General features: G+C 47.7%; 1 protein-coding gene across 1 annotated transcript in view; it reads right to left on the bottom strand.

The window, feature by feature from the left end:
• Positions 1 to 7,739: 7,739 nt before the first annotated feature.
• The window catches only part of EMC1 (ER membrane protein complex subunit 1), a 26,359-nt gene continuing 15,154 nt past the window's right edge, over positions 7,740 to 18,944 (bottom strand). The window contains exons 18-24 of the mRNA XM_077775544.1: positions 18,635 to 18,754; positions 15,442 to 15,579; positions 12,297 to 12,470; positions 11,520 to 11,730; positions 10,554 to 10,638; positions 9,315 to 9,444; positions 7,740 to 9,159 (exon numbers count right to left, since the gene is read on the bottom strand). Coding sequence (XP_077631670.1) covers positions 8,980 to 9,159; positions 9,315 to 9,444; positions 10,554 to 10,638; positions 11,520 to 11,730; positions 12,297 to 12,470; positions 15,442 to 15,579; positions 18,635 to 18,754 — 1,038 coding nt within the window. The 3' untranslated portion in view covers positions 7,740 to 8,979. The remainder of the gene's footprint in view (positions 9,160 to 9,314; positions 9,445 to 10,553; positions 10,639 to 11,519; positions 11,731 to 12,296; positions 12,471 to 15,441; positions 15,580 to 18,634; positions 18,755 to 18,944) is intronic.

Below are 18,944 nucleotides of genomic sequence, written 5' to 3'. Positions count from 1 at the left end.
ACAGAGAAAGAAACTTCTCCATAACATAGCAAATATTGCACTCGTTCAAGATACTGAACCAGAGCCCTAAGGAAAAGGCTTGAAATTTTAAAGTGGCTCTTGGGACATTAATTTTATTTTACCTGAAGGACAAAACTAATCTGCAGAGGTTCTCTTGGGGGAGGTTTCAGGAAATAGAAGGTCAAATGTACCTGCTCCCTCCTTCCCCCTCCACCTGCTGCTGGAAGGAAAGAAGGTAAATGCAGACTCACAGGGACATTTGCACCTGACCTAATCTCACATTACTTTTTGCTATCTCTGGCTCATCGATTAGGAGAATCTTAAACTCTGGTTTAAGATCTTTCTTTACAAGGACCATATTAGTTTCAGTATTCAAGGTTTGTTCTTTCTTGTTCTGCTACAAGATTTGGAATGGCATCCACATTTTAAATTTAAGTAAGCTGTGCACCTAACGTGGGGCTTAAACTCAGGTCCACGGGATCGAGAGTGGGTACCTCTACTGAGCCAACCAGCTGCCCTTCCACATTCTAAATTTATAAAAGAAAGGAACCCAATAAATAGGGACTAAAAAAGACTTCTATGTGAAACACAACTTCCAGTACTGTAGTCCAGAAAATAAAATAGAAATTAAATAGTAATTTTTATGAATTATTAACGGAATGATTTAAAGTATTAGATTCCTTCTAATCCCAAGTGGCTGGGTAAGGAACTAAAACTTAAAGAGAGATGATATAGTCATGTTACAAGAAATGCAGTGAAAGAAAAAATTAAGCAGCCGTAACTGAATGGTATCAATGTGGGAATACAGAGTATGATGAAAGCTCCTGAGAACTGGGAAGATTGTGTATCCTGGCAGGAGTCAAGATACATGAATATACACATCACACCCATTCAACTAAACACTTACGGTGTATACACATTAGCAGTTAAAAATTATACTTCAGTCTGAAAACAATAAGATGTCGGGGCACCTGGGTGGCTCAGTCAGTTGAGCATCCAATTCGATTTGAGCTCGGGTCATGATCCCGGGGTCATGGGATCGAGCCTCATGTCAGGCTCCATGCTGACCATGAAGCCAGCTTAAGATTCTCTCCTGGCCCTTTCCCCTGCTCATGCGCTCTCGTGCTCTCTTTTGCCTCTCTCTCAAAAAAATAAAAATCTAGATTCCTTGGCTTCACTCAGAACTACAAAATCAACATCTTAAGTAGTAAAACCAAGAAGAGGCCACTGTCATTGCAGGAACCTCAGACAAGAGCTAGTGGCATTTTTTCTTTAAAAAAATTCCATGTTACAAGAGTTGCTTGAAATAAATACCAGTAGACATTGTATGTTTAGAAATAATTACACTGGGGCGCCTGAGTGGCTCTGTCAGTATGCATCCGACTTCAGCTCAGGTCATGATCTCACGGTTCTCGAGTTTGAACCCTGCATCGAGCTCTGTGCTGACAGCTCAGAGCCTTGGAGCCTGCTTTGGATTTTGTGTCTCCCTCTCTCTCTGCCCCTCCCCCACTTGCTGTCTCTCTGTCTCTCTCAAAAGATAAAGAATTACATGAATAGACCACAAGTATACGCTCCCAGAGGCCATCGGAGGTGCCCCGCAGAGGTGAATCTGTTCTTGAGCTTTTACAAAGTTACAAGAACCAATAGTGCCTATTTTGTGGAAATTCCTGATGCAAAGCGGAATGCTGGACATGGAGAGCAGCTCTTTTTTGGTAATTCACAATGAACAGATTTTTTTATTTTTTAGTATCAAGAATATAAGGAAATAGATTAGAAGCCTAATTCAATTTAGTAATAAGATGGTCATTTGTAATCCACAAATATTTTCCCCACAATACTGCATTGTATATGGTATGAATTTAAAACGGAGTAGAAAATGTGCCTTGCAGCCTTCTTGCTTTGAGAGAAAATTTTGGCGACTGTGCAGGGACTGGAATACAATGTCAGTTTTACAGAATAGCAGGAAACAACACTTACAGGAAACTGAGGAAGAAAAGAGCACAATTGAAATGACTGAAATTATACTAATGTGAACAACCAGATTTGTAACATTGTTCAGAAAGCTTGACTGGCAAACTTCTACACAATGAAGCTTAGATGGAGACATTTAATTCAGCTTACCCCAAATAACTTCCATAAGATCACAAATATATCAGAAGAGTTTTCCTATGTAAGATGATGTTTATATTCCTCAGACCTGCCATTGTTATCTTTTAGGATTTGCACTCAGCAAAATTGTGGACCGTCAGATTCAGAGACAGGAGGGAGAAGGATAAAGCAAATGTAAAATGTTAACATTTGGGAAATCTGAGTGAAGGGTATCTGAGAAATCTTTGTACTCTGCTTGTAACATTTCTGTAAGTCTGAAACTGCTTCAAAATAAAAAAGTTAAAGGGGTGCCTGGGTGGCTCAGTTGGTTAAGTGTCTGACTTTGGCTCAGGTCGTGATCTCACGTTTCGTGGGTTTGAGCCCTGCGTCGGGCTCTGTGCTGACAGCTCAGAGCCTGGATCCTGCTTTGGATTCTGTGTCTCCCTCTCTCTGACCCTCCCCTGCTCACGCTGTGTGTGTGTGTCTCTCTATCTCAGAAATAAATAAAAAAGTTTTTTAAAAGTTTGTATTTTGCTTTATGATTAGGAAAACAGGACTTGAGCATAATGACCTATGTGGCAGGTGCTTAGCAGAAGGAAAGTCGTATACATAAAAATCTAGGAACAGTGGAGTCAGGCGATTATATGGTATCCTTTAGCACGGCTGGGGGCGGGAGGGGGATGGGGGAGCCGTCCTGGTCAGCAGAATGAAAGTTCTGGCAGGAGCACACCTATCATAAAAAACCATGCATAGAATATCACATCCTCTAACTCCAAAATAACCAAACAAGCTTACAATAGCATTTTCACTTCTTACACACATGCTTTTTTTTTTTTTTTATAGGATGCACTTCTAACTGGCAGACAGAAGTATTCTACTTTTCACAAGTGTAGCCTTTATTGTCATCAGTTAACCTGCACTCTGGTTTATCGCTCCTCTAGTCTAGCTTATTGTATGACAGCATATGGGATATACAACATCACCACAACTGTAAAGAATAATGGCACTTATGTGAGTAAATATGCCTTTGAAATGCTTATTTTTAGCTTGTTGACTTTCACGCATTCCAATTGCATGTGAGGTGACAGTAGACAAGAGTGTGCTTCCAGGGGCGCCTAGGTGGCTCATTCGGTTAAGCGTCTGACTTCAACTCAGGTCATGATCTCATGGTTTGAAGGTTCGAGCCCCGCATCAGGCTCTGTTCTGACAGCTCAGAGCCTGGAGCCTGCTTCAGATTCTGTGTCTCCCTCTCTCTCTGACCCTCCCCTGCTCACACTACCTCTCTCTCTCTCAGAAAAAAAAAAAAGTGTGCTTCCAGGGTACCTGGGTGGCTCAGATGAGTAAGCGTCCGACTTGATCAGGTCATGATCTCATGGGTCATGAGTTCGAGCTCCACATCAGGCTCTCTGCTGTCAGTGCAGAGCTTGCTTCCGATCCTCCATCTCCCTCTCTCTATGCCCCTCCTCCCTCTCAAAAATAAACATTAAAAGAAAAAAAAGAATGTGCTTCCATACAAATTGGTGGCTATTTTATAAAGACCCCCGTCCTAAATGTCATCAGTCTGTACACTGGGAAAGGCACCTTCCCAGTATCCTGGATCAGAAATTTACATAAGCCTTAGTGCTAGTAAAGAAATGGCTTCTTGGGCACCTGGGTGGCTCAGTCTGGTAAGCATCCGACTCTTGATTCCAGCACAGGTCATGATCTCATGGTTTATGAGTTCAAGCCCCACATCAGGTTCTGCACGGTCAGCACAGAGCCTTCTTGGGATTCTCTCTCTGCCCCTCCCATGCTCACGTTCTCTCTTTCTCTCTCTCAAAATAAAGAAAGAAAAATGGCTTCTTGATTGGAGGTCAGTCTCAAAGTCACCGTAATGCCTTAAGAGGCCAGTGTGCACACATCCTTTACCTTATAAATCCTTACTGGAAAGGAGGACTAAATAATGAAAAATAGACCTGCCTGAAAGAACATTCGATTGATCTCATAAAAATCTCTAATGGCATAACACTTAAGAGTTTCAACCTTGTGGCCATTAAAAAAGGGTATGGGAAATCCATATTGCTAATATGGAAAGCTCTTGATGATACATTAAGTGAGGAAATCAAGTTGCAGAACATTACGGGATCTGTAGAGGTAGTTACCAAATTGTTCAGCAGTTACCTCTGGGAAATAGAGAATGTGGGAAGGCGTTGAAGGAGAGACTCATCTTACTGTTTTGGGCATTCATTTTTTTCCTTAATCTTTTTTTTTTTTTTTTTAAGTTTATTTTGAGAGAGAACACAGAGTCAGGGAAGGGCAAAGAGAATCCCAAGGTGATCACACAGAACTGGACGCAGAGCTTGATCCCACGAAACATGAGACCTTGACCTGAGTTGAAACCAAGAGTCGGATGCTTAACCGACTGAGCCGCCCAGGTGCCCTATTAAATAGTCTTTTAAAATAAAGAACTTGGGGGCACCTGGGCGGCTCAGTCGGTTAAGCATCCGACTTCGGCTCAGGTCATGATCACATGGTCCGTGGGTTCAAGGCCCGCATCAGGCTCTGTGCTGACTGCCAGCTCAGAGCCTGGAGCCTGTTTCAGATTGTGTCTCCCTCTCTCTCTGACCCTCCCCTGCTCACACTGTTTCTCTCTCTCTCAGAAATAAATAAAACATTAACAAATAATAATAATAAAATTAAATAAAGAACTTGGAGGGGCGCCTGGGTGGCTCAGTCAGTTAAGCATCCATTTCTTGGTTTCGTCTCAGGACATGATCTTGTGCTTTCGTGAGTTCTAGCTCCACCCACCCCGTCGGGCTCTGTGCCGCTAGCTTAGGATTCACTCTCTCCTCTCTCTGCCCCTCCCTTGCTTGTACTGTCTCTCTCTCTCAAAAATAAATAAAACAAAAATAAAGAACTTGGAGAGCAAAATTGAAGTAGTTCATACAATGTACCAGTATGTCCTTCCTTCATTATTGAAAGGTAGATGGTACCTCTCAGTTTCCATTTTACAAACTTATAATGAAAGTGTACAGAATGTTGTCTACCTTCTTTTGATTATGGAATATTGTCAATTTACATCCAGTGTGGGGCTCGAACTCACAACACCGAGATCAAGAGGTGCATTCTCTACTGGCTGTGCCAGCCAGGTGCCCCTCACCAAAAATTTTTTAAAAAGGTTCTTACTGACCCTGAGTGCTCTAACTAATCCTGTAGTTAACTCCTACATTTTCCCCAATAACTGGCTAAATACCCAAGGGCTAGGGGAAAAATGATAACAAAAGCCACAAACCATTTTACATTATTCCCTACAGGGACTGACAATCACTGAATCACTCTTTAGCTACAAAATTTTACAGCAAAATCTTTAAAACTGACCAAACTAAAAAAATAAAATAAAATAAAATAAAATAAAATAAAATAAAATAAAAGATAAAATAAAGACATTAAAAACACTGAAGAACTGAGGTGCTTGGGTTGGGTGTCCGACATCGACTCAGGTCATGATCTCAAGGTCTGTGAGTTTGAGCATCGCGTCGGGCTCTGTGCTGACAGCTCAGAGCCTGGAGCCTGCTTTGAATTCTGTGTCTCCCCCTCCCTCTGCCCCTCCCCTGCTCATACTCTGTCAATAATAAATAAACATTAAAAATTGTTTTTAAAAGATTTTTTAAAAATGCTGAAGAACTTACATTTTAAGTGAAACATTGCAGGGGGCTCCAAATTAACTTAATTATTAAAAACAGAGGAAACAGACGGCTCAAGGGAGATGCACAGAAAAAGAGGAAGACCAGAAAAATCAGAGCACTGAGGGGCAACAGTTCCAAATGCCACAGGTGGAGGCTGGGGGAAGCCGGTCCAAACCAAGCACAGCTTTAAGATGGCGGAAGGTGAGAAACGACAAGACGGACCCTGCACCGAGCAGCTACGTCACGCACTTGCTCTGAGATAACTTTCAGTAGAATGGTAATGATTAGGGCCGAAATACAGGGCACTTTACGAAACGGCAGATAACCCCTCCCCTTAGCTTGTTCTTTCAGATTCTGACACACACATTGGTGAATAAAAACTGGCATCTAGCAGATATGGGGGCTGTGCAAACAGAACAGGCGGCAAGGCAGAAGCTAACGACGTGGCTTGCACATATTTATATAGGGCATCCACATTATGGCTGGGCTCCCCCAAAACTAGGGCAGAATTTTTTTTTTAACTTCTTCCCGTCTCCCAGGAAGCTTTTTTTTAATTTTTATTTATTTATTTTACACATAGTTTATTGTCAAATTAGTTTCCACATAACACCCAGTGCTCTTCCCCACAAGTGTCCTCCTCCATGCCCATCCCCCCCCCCCCCCACATCCATCAGTCCTCAGTTTTTGTCAGCATTCAAGAGTCTCTCATGGTTTGCCTCTCTCCCTTTCCCCCACCATTTCTGCCCTTCTTCTCCCCCTTGTTCCTCCGTCAAGTTCCTCCTAATCCTCCTATACGTGCAAACATATGATATTTGTCCTTCTCTGCCTGACTTATTTCGCTCAGCATAACACCCTCAAGGTCCATCCATGTTGCTACACATGGCCAGATTTCATTGTTTCTCATTGCCATGTAGTATTCCATGGTATAGATAAACCACATCTTCTTGATCCATTCATCTGTTGATGGACACTTAGGCTCTTTCCATGTTTTAGCTATTGTGGAGAGTGCTGCTATGAACATTGGGGTACATGTGCTCCTATGCCTCAGCATTTCTGTATCCCCTGGGTAAATTCCTAGCAGTGCTATTGCTGGGTCATAGGGGAGTTCTATTGTTAGTTTCCTGAGGAACCTCCACGCTGTTTTCCAGAGGGGCTGTACTAGTTTACATTCCCACCAACAGTGCAGGAGGGTGCTCCCAAGACTCTTTAAACAAACTATGCCTTGAGTAGGATGAATAGATGCTGGTTGTAGATACCTAGATGTTCATTCACTTATTGAAATCAGTTTCACAATTTTATTACTCAAGTAAAATGATTATCCCGTTTCTTCATTTTCTATCCTGATCTACCAGCAGATGACCACAAAAAGATTTCATTTTTTTAAAAAAGTTTGTTTATTTATTTTCAGAGAGAGACAGCGTGAGCAGGGAAGGGGCAGAGAGAGAGAGGGAGAAAGAGAAAGAATCCCAAACAGGCTCCTTGCTGTCAGCACAGAGCCTGATATGGGACCCAAACTCACAAACTGTGAGATCATGACCTGAGCTGAAATCAAGAGTCGGACCCTTAACCGACTGAGCCACCCAGGTGCCCCAGATTTCATTTTGTTTTTAAAGAACAGAACTCTTGGGGCGCCTGGGTGGCTTATTCGGTTAAGTGTCCGACTTCGGCTCAGGTCATGATCTCACAGTTCGTGGGTTCGAGCCCTGCGTCAGTCTCTGTGCTGACAGCTAGCTCAGAGCCTGACGCCTGTTTCAGATTCTGTGTCTCCCTCTCTCTCTCACCCTCCCCTGTTCACGCTGTCTCTCTCTCTCTCTCTCTCTTAGAAAGAAATAAAACATTAAAAAAATTTTTAATTAACAGAACTCTTCTATGACTGACTTGGCATGCTTCCCTACTCAAATACACTCCATTTCTGCACAGCTTTCTGTCCCCTCTACTGCAGAAGTAGCCTCCGAGTCCCATGCCACAAGGAAGAACTGACATGAGTGCCATTCACCACTCACTTTATTCAGACACCCAAGCACACCGTGTCCCCACAAGGCTAGAGGTGGTCTCTTCTGCACGTTTCAGTCTCCACAGTAAAGAAAAACTCCATCATTCCCAGACCCGTGAACACAGGAAACGTTTAGGACTTTTTCCATCCATAGCAGGGACAACAGCGCAGCCAATCACCAACATTTCATCCACAAAATGCCAATCTCCTCCCCCTACCCCACTCTCCCCTCTTTTAAAGCTGCAAAGGTTACAGCAATAACATTTACAATCTATTCAGTTTAGGAGAAATACAGTGAGGCACTCATTAATTTATATCTAAAAGTAAAAATAAATAATGAGGTTCTTGAACCGGACAGTTTCCTCTAGGTCAGGAGAGTACTAGACCAGCCTGGGGGTGAAACGAGAGGTTAGCAGGTACCACGAAACAAGTAGATTCTCTCCTCCCTTGAAATCTCTTGCAGGTTGAGACAATTCAGTAGTATTAAAAACGCCTCAGCTTGGACACATCTTAGGTGAAAAGCACTGACCCAGCACACCAGGCCACTATTACATCCCTGACTTTGATGAATGGAATCAAGGACAGAGTGGCCCACCCTGATGAAGGACAGCCTCCAAACCAGGCTCAGTTACCATGGACTTCGACACCATATGCAGATTCCTCAACTCTAACTCACTTTGGAGAAAATCCATGAGAAGCTGGATCCGTCTTTAAGCCTCAACAAGCCTGTTTCTTCTTTCTCCAAGTAAAACAGCAAAAGCACCTAGGAGGTGCAGTTATCAATAAGAGTGCCCTCCCGACTTTGAAGCATGAGGTCAAGAAACGGAAGGATTTCTAGATAGGCCTGGGAAACACAAGAGGCAAACCACAATCAGGTCAAGCAGGCCTCACAAAAGAGAAAAATCTGCTGGGGATCTTAGTGAGAAGCAACAACGTTCATGAATGGGCAAAAAAAGGAAACAGGGCAACGGCCTTCAGCCTTTGAGGGCAAGTCCATAGTGATGCTTCGAGATTCTCCGCTGAGACGTGTGAGTTCAGCCTCCATGCACCACCAACGCCGCAGCAGACGTGTCCCGAGAGGAGTCTCCACGAGAGCCCCTCTTCTTCCGCACAACTCAGTTGACATGAGCCCCCAACACACATCCTCCCCCGCCCGTCACGCTGCAGCTGCAGCTTCCGGTCTGACCCTCACCGCCCTCGGCTCTCTGCTCTCAGGCAGTGGGTCTTGGGTCTTTACCGCCAGGCCCGATTCAGGAGTTTCACCTGTGCCAGTCTCTTTGTGATCATGGTGGCAAAAACCAGGCCAAAGAGGACACTGCTGATCAGCACATAGTCATAGTCATCCTTGAGGACATCAAACTGCTTGGATGGGTAGACTCGAGTTTGGTAAATGTCCAAACCATAGGCCACAACCTAGAAGGCAGAGGGAATGAGAAATGCGTAAGAAAGGTGGCCAGTGGTCCACCAGGACCCCAAACTCTGGTAAGAAAAGACACGGAATCCTCAGCTGTTTTCTGAGGTGAACCAGAAAGCAGCCATCGCACACAGTGGCTGTGGGCTCTACTCACCAAACAAGTGGACTCCAGGCCTGAGGGAGCCGTGTAGATACCTCGCATTCGAGAAACTGTCTGGTTGTAGTTAATGAACCGCTCTGCGTGAATCTGCACGTCCGGAGAGTACGGGATTAGGTTCTCCTCTCTGCAAAACATCAGCCAGGCCCGGCATTCAAAACTCCTGCAAGGGGATCCCTTGGCTGCCCTGAGTCCCAGGAGGTTTCCGGGCCACACAGCTAGCCTCAAATCTTCCTTCAAGATCTACTTGCATCACGTAGTTAAAAATTTAGCAGCTGAATGTTAGCAAGGGCTACAGGAAAGAAACCTGTGCGGAGAGTAAGATCTGGATTCCTACCTTACTCCAAATCTAAGAAAGCAACAGAACCGCTACTTCACACCAGGGGAGGGAAGTCAGGGCCACTCTAAAACTCGCACGTAGAGCCATTAGGCCAATGCCTGCTCTTGCTCCACAGGGCCTCGGTCCGTGCTCCTGGGAAAACCCTACGATCATCCCATGTGTCTCCCCAGCTTCAGCCACTCCTCTCTCCAAGCCACACTCCCCCTTCCCTCGTGTGCAAAGACAGACCTGCTCCCTCTTCGCACGGCTCAGGTCCCCACACCCCTAAGGGAACAGAATTCGGGACAGAGGCGGACAAGTCTGCAGAGATGATGGCTGGCAACACAAAAAATTACTACTAACAGTGACCAGCTATTGGCTTGCCCCCATTGCCTCCCTGAGCTCATTTCCTAGTGCCCCCTCCCCCCCACCTCTACCCCTACTAGCTGCTGCAGCCGCTGTGGCCTCTTCCCTGCCTCTGGGGGGATCTCAGGGCACAGGCACTGGCTGTCCCCGACCTGGGTCAGGCTGGCTTCTGACCTCCTCCAAGGCTTCACACCATAGTCACCTTTCCAGAGGGGCTTTTCCAGGCCACCCTCTCAAATTCCACCTCCATTTACCACCCCCGCCCTCCGCAACCCTTCATAGCCCCGGTCCCTTTTTGATTTTCTCTCCATAGCATTTATAAGTACCTAACACAATATTATTCCTCTTGCTCATCTCATTTAACGTTCAGGTCACCTCCTCCACCAGAATGCTAAGCCCCATGAGGGCAGAGGGTTTTGTTGGATTTGTTCACTGCTATGGCCCCAGCCCCCAGCACAACAGAACGGCACACGGCAGGCTGAGGAACAGATACATTCGACAGGTCATCTCCCTCAGGGTCAGGGCCTTCAGCACCACCTGCAAGGTCTCACCTGCTTTGTTCTGTCGGGATCTCGGGACGGCGGGGATCCAGCAAGGCCTTAGGAAGGGAAAGAATTGCTCCGGAAGGTAGCCCAACTACACAGAAACAAGTCAACAGAAGTGAATGTTCACAGTGATCCAATGCCAGATCGGGGCTAGTCACAAAAACATCATTATCACAGAAATTTAAAACAGATTCAGACGAAAAAAAAAATGGGTCACTGACGTGCCCTTACGTGGCCAAAAACAGTAATTCAAGAATACACGTGGGTCTGAATGAAGGTTCCCACTTTTGAAGATAATGGTTTCTTCACATATCACCCTGAGCCATCAGGAAGTCAAGTTCTAGGATCAAGAAATGGCTATGATGAGAGAGGAGAGCACAGAAAGCCACTTGACCTCTTCAGCCCTCGCCCTTCTCTCAGTGACGGCCGCCCCAACCAAGCGGGCGTCCTGCTGCTGGTCGAACACCAGCTGTGCATGTCGCTGCGGGCCGCAGGACGGCTTGCCGCTTCCAGGATGGCGGCGCCGAATGGGAAACCCTCAGCTCTGAGAATAAACTAGTGATACAAGTGCCTGTCGGAGCAGAGAGTCCCCAACGTCTCTGGTGAAATCCAGAAGACCAAGCAGCCTGCTAAGCTGTCACTAAGTCCGGCACTTAGACACGTAAGGACGAGACCCTAACCCCTGCGGGTTTCCGCCGCATCCGCACAGACACGGTGTCAGGGCTCAATTTTCTGGGTGAGGTGAGAACACCTGACAGAGGAGTGAAGCGTCTCATCAGAAACGAGTCGTGTCATCCCTTGCGGGTGGCACGGCCAGACTAAGAAACTCTCTCGGGTGAACCAAAGCCCTCCTCACCAACCTCCCCAACGGCGGTGGAAAAGGGCATGCCAGCGCCGCGTCTCCAGCTGCGTCCCTCAGCATGGCGCCTTAGGGAAGCCCCGCCGCCCCGAGCCTCTCCCCTGCCCGCTCACCGAGCAAGTGGCGGCTGGTGATGCCCCGCTCGGTGATGGTGGCTTCCACGGCACTGATGGAGGAGGGGAAGATGTAGGACTGCTGGAGGACCTGGGGCAGCTGGGGACGGTCCAGGGAGCTGAAGGCGGTGGCATTGTACTGCTCGGTGCCCTCGTACAGCTCCAGTGCGGTAAACTCGTTCCGCCGGGCCTTGGTATTCCAGTACTGGTACTGCGGAGAGAAGCGGGCGCAGCTGGCTCGGCGGGAAAGGGAAATTTCCACAGGAGGCCAGCTTTCCGACGAGCTACACATCCAGGGAGGAAAGAAACCACCCAGCACCCCATTTTTCTTCCCTGCTACCAAGTTCACTAACTTTCAGGGTAGTTCCGTCTAGTTTTATCCAAAGCACACCATGAGACAAAGCAGTTTTCAGGATACTCAGAAATCAGAACAGCCACAGCTAGTGTCCGTGCGACACCAGGTGTCATCCCCACCTAGACCAGAGGACAATTTGCTGTCCCTACTTCACAAATGATGTTGTCCCCGCAACACGCGGGGCTCAAGTAACTAGTTCAAGGTTATACAGTCAGGAAAAGGAAGGGCTGGCATCAGCCCTAGGCGGTCTAATCCTGAGTCTCTCTCAACTGCCATCCAGGGGTGTGGATCCCACAAAAACACAAAGCAGCCACTGGTTGGAAGAAGAGGCAGTGAGAGGATCTGAGACAAGGGGAGACCGGCCGTGCACTCTTGTCACTCACATCCCTGGGAGTGACACCAATAGACCTGCCGCTCCTTACCACCACCCAGTTCTCGGAGTGCACGATGTGGACGGGGCCCTTGGCTTTCCTCTGCACGGACGAGTGGATGATGCGCCCAGTGACACCATCAACGAGGAAGATGCCGATGAAGGTGCGTTCATGGTGTACGTCTGTGCTCTGCGTCACCACGGCCAACAGGTTGGGGTTCAAGCTCTGGGGAGAAGGAGGGAAGGGGTCCCTCAGAACCATGATGGCAAATCATGAGCTCAATTCTGCCGTGAGCCCTGGAGCCTGCTGCCCGGAGGAGAGACCAGACTTCCTGGTCAGAAGGCTTCCTCCTGGAGCTCGCCTTCCCCACACTCGATCAGAGTCCCCGGGTGCCGTGTGCCACGCCGGGTGCTTGGCCTACATCAGCCCCCTGAGTCCCATAAACAGCCCTGCGGTGGGGCTGTGGCTCCCCACGTTTGGTCAGCGAGGAAGGCTTCAGGTAGTTAGTTACACAAACTGCTCACGTCACAGACACAGCCAGTGGTTAACTCAAGCTACAAGCCAGGTCTGCCCATTCACGGACCTAAGCCTTCATTCCAGCGACACAGTTTCTCTCCACCAGTGCCCTCCCTGCCACTAAACCAATGGCCGAGTCTGTTCCGGTCTTCCCTGGCCTGCTGGGACAAGTTGACACAGGGGCTCACCCCTTCTGGAAACACTCTCTCCACCTAGTGTCCGGGACACGTGCCCCCTGCTTCTCCTCCACCCCACGGGCCCTTCCTGCTCAGAATATTCTGTGGGTTTCTCATCTACCCAACTCCTGGACCTCATCTATACTGGCTCTCATGGTCACACCACCCACGGGAGCTGACAATGGCCAAGGCTGTGTATCCGTGCCAGACTCTCCCCGAACTCCAGGCTTTGGCAGGCTGCCATCTCAGCATCTCTTCCTAAATCTCAAACCTGACACGCCCCAAAGGGAACTCCTGCTCTGCCCCTGCCTAAAGCCTGCTCCCCACGGGCCTCCCCATGCATCAGGGTCTTAGACCGGAGACCTCCGAGCCATCCTGGACCCCCCCCTTCTCTCTGTCCAGCACAGACCCTAGTGTCCCATATCCCACTGGCTCTACCTTCAGACACACCTGGAATCTGGTCTCTCCCACCCCCCACCAACCCAGGCCAAGCCGCCACCACATCACCGAGGTTACTACAACAGCCTATGCGCTCTGCCTGCTCCCTCCCTCGACCCTCTGGTCTCAACACGGCAGGCTGAGCGAGCCCTTCACTTGGTAATTTATGCCACATCTGTGCTCTCAACTCCCCACTAGCACTCCATCTCACGTGACATAAAGACCCCGCCGCTTCTCCGACCTCAGCAGTCTGGACTTCCCTCACTTACCCCATTCCAGACACACCATGCTTGCCGTTTCTGGACCACTCGAGGCCCACTCCGCCTTCCTATCTAGAAGGCTCTTCCCCTGCTATCACACACTGTCACTTCCTCCTTCCTTCCAAGTTTCACTTAGGGTTCACCATCTCAGCGAGGCCCTCCTAACATTCCTATTTTAAATTGCACCCCCTTTCCAATCCCAGCCCCCCCTTCCTTCTTCTCAGCTTTGCATTTTTCTGTAGAACTAATCACCCTCTAATTTGCTGTAAACTTATCTATTTATTTAAGTTATTGGCCTCTCTGGAATATAGGAACAGCCTCAATTTTGTCTATTCTGTTCACTAACGTATCCCAGAGTCTAAAAAAGCACCTGGCATCCTGCCAGCACTCAAAAAAAAAAAATGAAAGAAAGAAAGAAAAAAAGTACAGGCTTTCCTCTATGGTATTCCTTCTAAACTCCCAACCACAGCCTAACCATGAGAAAAACATCTGACAAACCACAACTGCCTACAAAACACCTGCCCCAATACTCTTCAAATCTACCAAGATCATGAAAAGCGAAGAGACTGAAAAACGGCACAGAGCGGAGGCGGCTGGAGAACCAGGACCACTACGTGGAGCGTGGGGCCCGGAGCGGGGACCTACGGCAGCGGGGGCCTCAGCGGGAAAACGGTGAAGCCCCAACAAAGTCTGCAGTTTAGTTAACAGTCTGGCACTGACCTGGTTTCTGAGTTCGGACAGACGTACCGCAGTCTCCTAGGGGAAACCAGGTACGGGGTCTAAGGGGGAATTCGACACATGCTGTTTGCAGCTTCCCTATACATCTAAAATTAGGTCAAAACAAAGGCTTACTGAAAAAAGGATGTGTGTGATGAATATGAATCTATTCCACTTTTTTCAATCTACTCTGTTTTTTTCAACACAGAAAAACGCCAAGTACTCTAGTAAATTTAACCTCCGAAAGGTAAACCACATAGTAAACGTATCTCCCTCCCATACAAGTCAAACGTACTTTAGAATTTGTATTACTTTGGTCGTTCTGGATAAGGCAAACTGACCACACCCACGTGGAAGGCATCCATGAATAAAGATTTCAGATCGACGGCACGAGTAACGTTAACGACAAGGCTGCTCAGTCCGTGTTACCATCAATCAAGACATGTGACATAGGCGCTCTTACCTCTGGTACATGCTTGAAAACAGACCTCCGGGGAGCCTCCCCAAACTACCCACGATGGAAGCTGGCCTGCGGCGGAGCTAAGTCTGTGCGTGGATGGCCAGCTGGCTTGCACACTGTGACACGGCCCACGCCCGGGGACCCGGCCTCCCCGTCCATGCTCCTGGGTCGCGTTACCCTGTTCTATCCCATCTCCTCCAGCTCACCCCCGCTCTGCAGAGGGTGTCACTGGTGACCACTACAAGGACTGCATTCTCACCTAGCGGTGTGGCAGCCCACTGGCCACCTCTCCATCTCCCTCCCATCCCCACTAACTACTATCAGACCACAGAGGTGCGGTTTCTAATGGATCAGTTAAGGCTTAACCCCAGAAAGTTCTGTCGGCACTACCACTAATGACAACAGCTAACCTCTAGGGGGTAGCGGCCACGTGCCAGGCACTATGCGACACAAGCATTCGTGGGGTCACACAACCACCCTCGGAACAGGGCAGTTATACTCGCTTCATAGACAATAAATTAAGGTTCAAAGGAATGAAATGACTCACTCAAGGTCAAGTATCTACCAAATCCTAGAGCCAGAATCCAAGCCGTTGCCCTTCTACCCGATACCAGATGGCTGAACCATACCTTATAGAGCACGCTGCGGTCCCCCATCACACGGCCCTGGGAATGAACGTGCTCGTTGCTGCGCTTCCCCTTCACCTTGACAATGCGCTGTACTTCTGGGGGAATAGTCAGCTCCCAGCTCAGCTCAGTGGTAAGATCCTAGGGCAAGAACAAGAGAGCCAGCACTTGTAGTCTGGAGAGCACACTTAGACCCACAAGACCTGTAGCCGGATGTATCCCACACGCCTTTAGCTGGGGCCTCTGTGCTGGAAACAGAAATGAAACAGAAATCAGAGCTCCTAGGAAAAACTGCAGTAAGGATCTAGCTTGTGCAGGAGTTTTGGAAGTCTCGGTTTGATTCAGAAAAATACTAAAGCTAGTAAGAAAGGAGAGGAATATTCCATGGTATCCCACTGTTTATCTGAATAAGAAGTATCCAAAGAAAGGTTACCACTTACTACTAAAGGCTAAGATTCCTGGCAGGGCCTGGGTGGCTCAGTCGGTTGAGCGTCCAACTTTGGCTCAGGTCATGATCTCGCAGTTTGTGGGTTCAAGCCCCACATCGGGCTCTGTGCTGACAGCTCAGAGCCTGGAGCCTGCTTTGGATTCTGTGTCTCCCTCTTTCTCTACCCCTCCCCTGCTTGCGCTTGCTCACTCTCTCTCTCTCAAAATTAAGTAACATTTAAAACATTTTTTTAATTTTTTAAATATTTATTTTTATTTTTGAGAGAGAGAAAGAGAGAGAAAATGAGTGTGAGAGGGGCAGGAGAGAGGGAGACACAGAATCTGAAGCAGGATCCAGGCTCTGTCGGCACAGAGCCCAACATGGGGCTTGAACTCACAAACTGTGAGATCATATCCTGAGCTGAAGTCAGACGCTCAACTGACTGAGCCACCCAGGCACCCCTAAAAATTTTTTTAAAAAAGATTCCTGTATCTGAGGCCAGCAGTAAATTACTAAGCTGGCGGTGACCCTGAAACATTACAGGAAATGCTCTTTATAGTCAAAGAAAACCAATACACAAAGCTTTATAGTTAAAAACGCTTTTTTAACTATTTGAGAGAAAGAGAATGAGTGGAAGAGGATGAGAGAGAGAGAGACAGAGAGAGAGAGAGAGAGAGAATCCCAAGCAGGCTCCGTGCTGTCAGCACTGAGCCAGACATGGGGCATGAACCCACAAACCGTGAGATCGTGACCTCAGCCAAAATAAAGAGTCGGACACTTAACCGGCAGACTTATCCGGGCTCCCCTAAAGATGTCATTATGCATCCGTCCTGTATGTATGTGGAGCCCTGAGAGACAGGGAAGAGAGACTAGAAAGGGGCACAAGAGCCCCTAGGACCCCAATGTCATGCTGCTTCCTGATCTGAGTGCCATGTACACAACCGCGTTCCTCTTGTGAAGGAGCGAGACGTAACCTCATGATTCTGCATTTTCTCAATACCATACGTTGACAAAAAATGAATCTAACAAAATAATGAGGCAGAAAATACACTAAATAAAAGGAACAAATTTCACAAATTCCACTTCAGTAAGACACCCTGAATACGAACCCCACGCACTCTGTGGTGCACACCACCGTGACTCCGGTTATTACAAACACCCAGAAAGGACGGGGGGACGCATGGCCAACTACTGACACGCGCTCCATCTGCAGAAGGCATGTGAACACGGCGCGGAAGAGGTCTGCTCATGTTCTGTGTACTTCTTCTGAATCCACTTAATATTTACAACGTGCATTACTTGCTTAAGTTTTTTTGAAATAAAATATTTTTATTAAAAGCAAACTGGGCTTCATCACCACCGGCTCCCGTGAAGCCCTTAGAAGGCACTAAAACCTCCCCCAGGAGGAAGGTCGCCAGCACGCTGGAGGTCACAGACCCAAGACTGCAGTTGGCTTATTTCCCACGTAAGCTTACTGTCCTTTGTCCTCCCTCGGCCAGTGTTTCCTCCCATGTCCTCAAGACTCCACCGATCAACACCCACGAGTTTGCTCCCCTCTACCATAAAGAACCATCTCTTTCAAGGCCCCCTTTTTTATCAACTTGAAGGGACAATTTTTTTTCACCCACAAGGGTAAAGACGATGTTTTCCAGGGAGACCATTTCCTATGCTGCTTCTATAAAGGTCGGCTGCTACAAAATGTCAGGAAAGGACATTGCTTTTTGGTTTTCTGGGTTTTTTTAACATCTTTAAGACAATAGCAGTTAAAACTTAGATGGCATTTACCATGTGCCAGACATTACTTCATGTGATTTACACAGATTAACTCCCTGACTCCTCACAACAACCTTATGGGGGTAGATCCTATAATTGTCTTATTTTACAGACGAGAAAACAGAGGCCCGGAGAAGTCATAGGCCCAAGGGTACAAAGTTAGCAAGTGATAGAGCTTGGCTTCACACTCAGCTGGACCCAAGCTCCTAAGCTCAATGCCGTATTGCCTCTGAAAAGGCCCTGGGGGATAGGATGGAGGGCCTCTGGTGAGTACACAAATCCCTCCTGTCCGCAGCCCTGCTAACGAGGCCAAGGTCAGCCCCTTGTGAACCTCAGAGCTGGGCCCCTGAGCCAGCATCTATCACTGTTTGCTAGTGCTGGGCTCAAGTATGTCAGCATTAGAACAAACCAATATCTTGTCTAAAAGTAAAATTCAAAGCACACATTCCATCAAAAGTGGGTCAATAATGTCATCGTCATACAGAAAGTAGGGCTCATTACTCAACCCCGGTTCCCACCTCCCACCCGCTCAAGAATGGACAACATCCCGTCTCTCTGCTAGAGGAGAAGAACGTGGACTAAAAACTCCACGGGGGCAGGGGCGCCTGGGTGGCTCGGTCGATTAAGTGTATAACTTCGGCTCAGGTCATGATCTCACGGTACATAAGTTCAAGCCCCAGAGCCTGTTTGGGATTCTTTGCTTTCTGCCCCTCTCTCCCTCTCAAAATAAACATAAAATTTTTTAAAAAATAAAAATAAAAAAAGCCTCCACGAGGGCAGACCCCATCTACCATGCACCGCTCCTTCCACAGCGCCTAGACTCTTGCCTGCCATGTAATAGCTGCTCAGTGTGAAAATGACTACGAATCAGACATCAGGATTACGTGGATGTGCATCTACAACTGAATGCATGGTATAATCCACTTCTTAGCCAAACATCCAAGAAACACATTTACTCCTTTGCCCCAGCCCCCAGCCTGGAGGCGCCTTCCCTACCTTTCGAAGCCGATATCCACATAGCCGTCCCTGTTCTGCATCCACCAAATAGAAGAAGATGGAAGGGGCGAGCTCATGGAGCTGTCTCAAGACATTCCGAGTGGCTGGGAACGCCGTGACCTTGAAAACCCCAGAGAGGCCAAGGAAGGAATTAAAGGAGGACTCTGCATGGTCTCTCAAGACTCGTTACTGCTCACCGCCAGCAACAGCCTTAAGAATAAAAGAGCAAATCTTAATGGAATCCAAGTCCCCTGACCCCAAATAGGGCTTCAGTCTACTCTGGCTAAGAGATGGGTTTTGTCAAGTGCAG

This window comes from Crocuta crocuta, unplaced genomic scaffold, assembly GCF_008692635.1.
Source record: "Crocuta crocuta isolate KB4526 unplaced genomic scaffold, BGI_CrCroc_1.0 scaffold127, whole genome shotgun sequence".
Lineage (NCBI taxonomy): Eukaryota > Metazoa > Chordata > Mammalia > Carnivora > Hyaenidae > Crocuta > Crocuta crocuta.
Note: the sequence above shows the minus strand (reverse complement) of the source record. Positions and strands in the feature narration are given on the sequence as shown.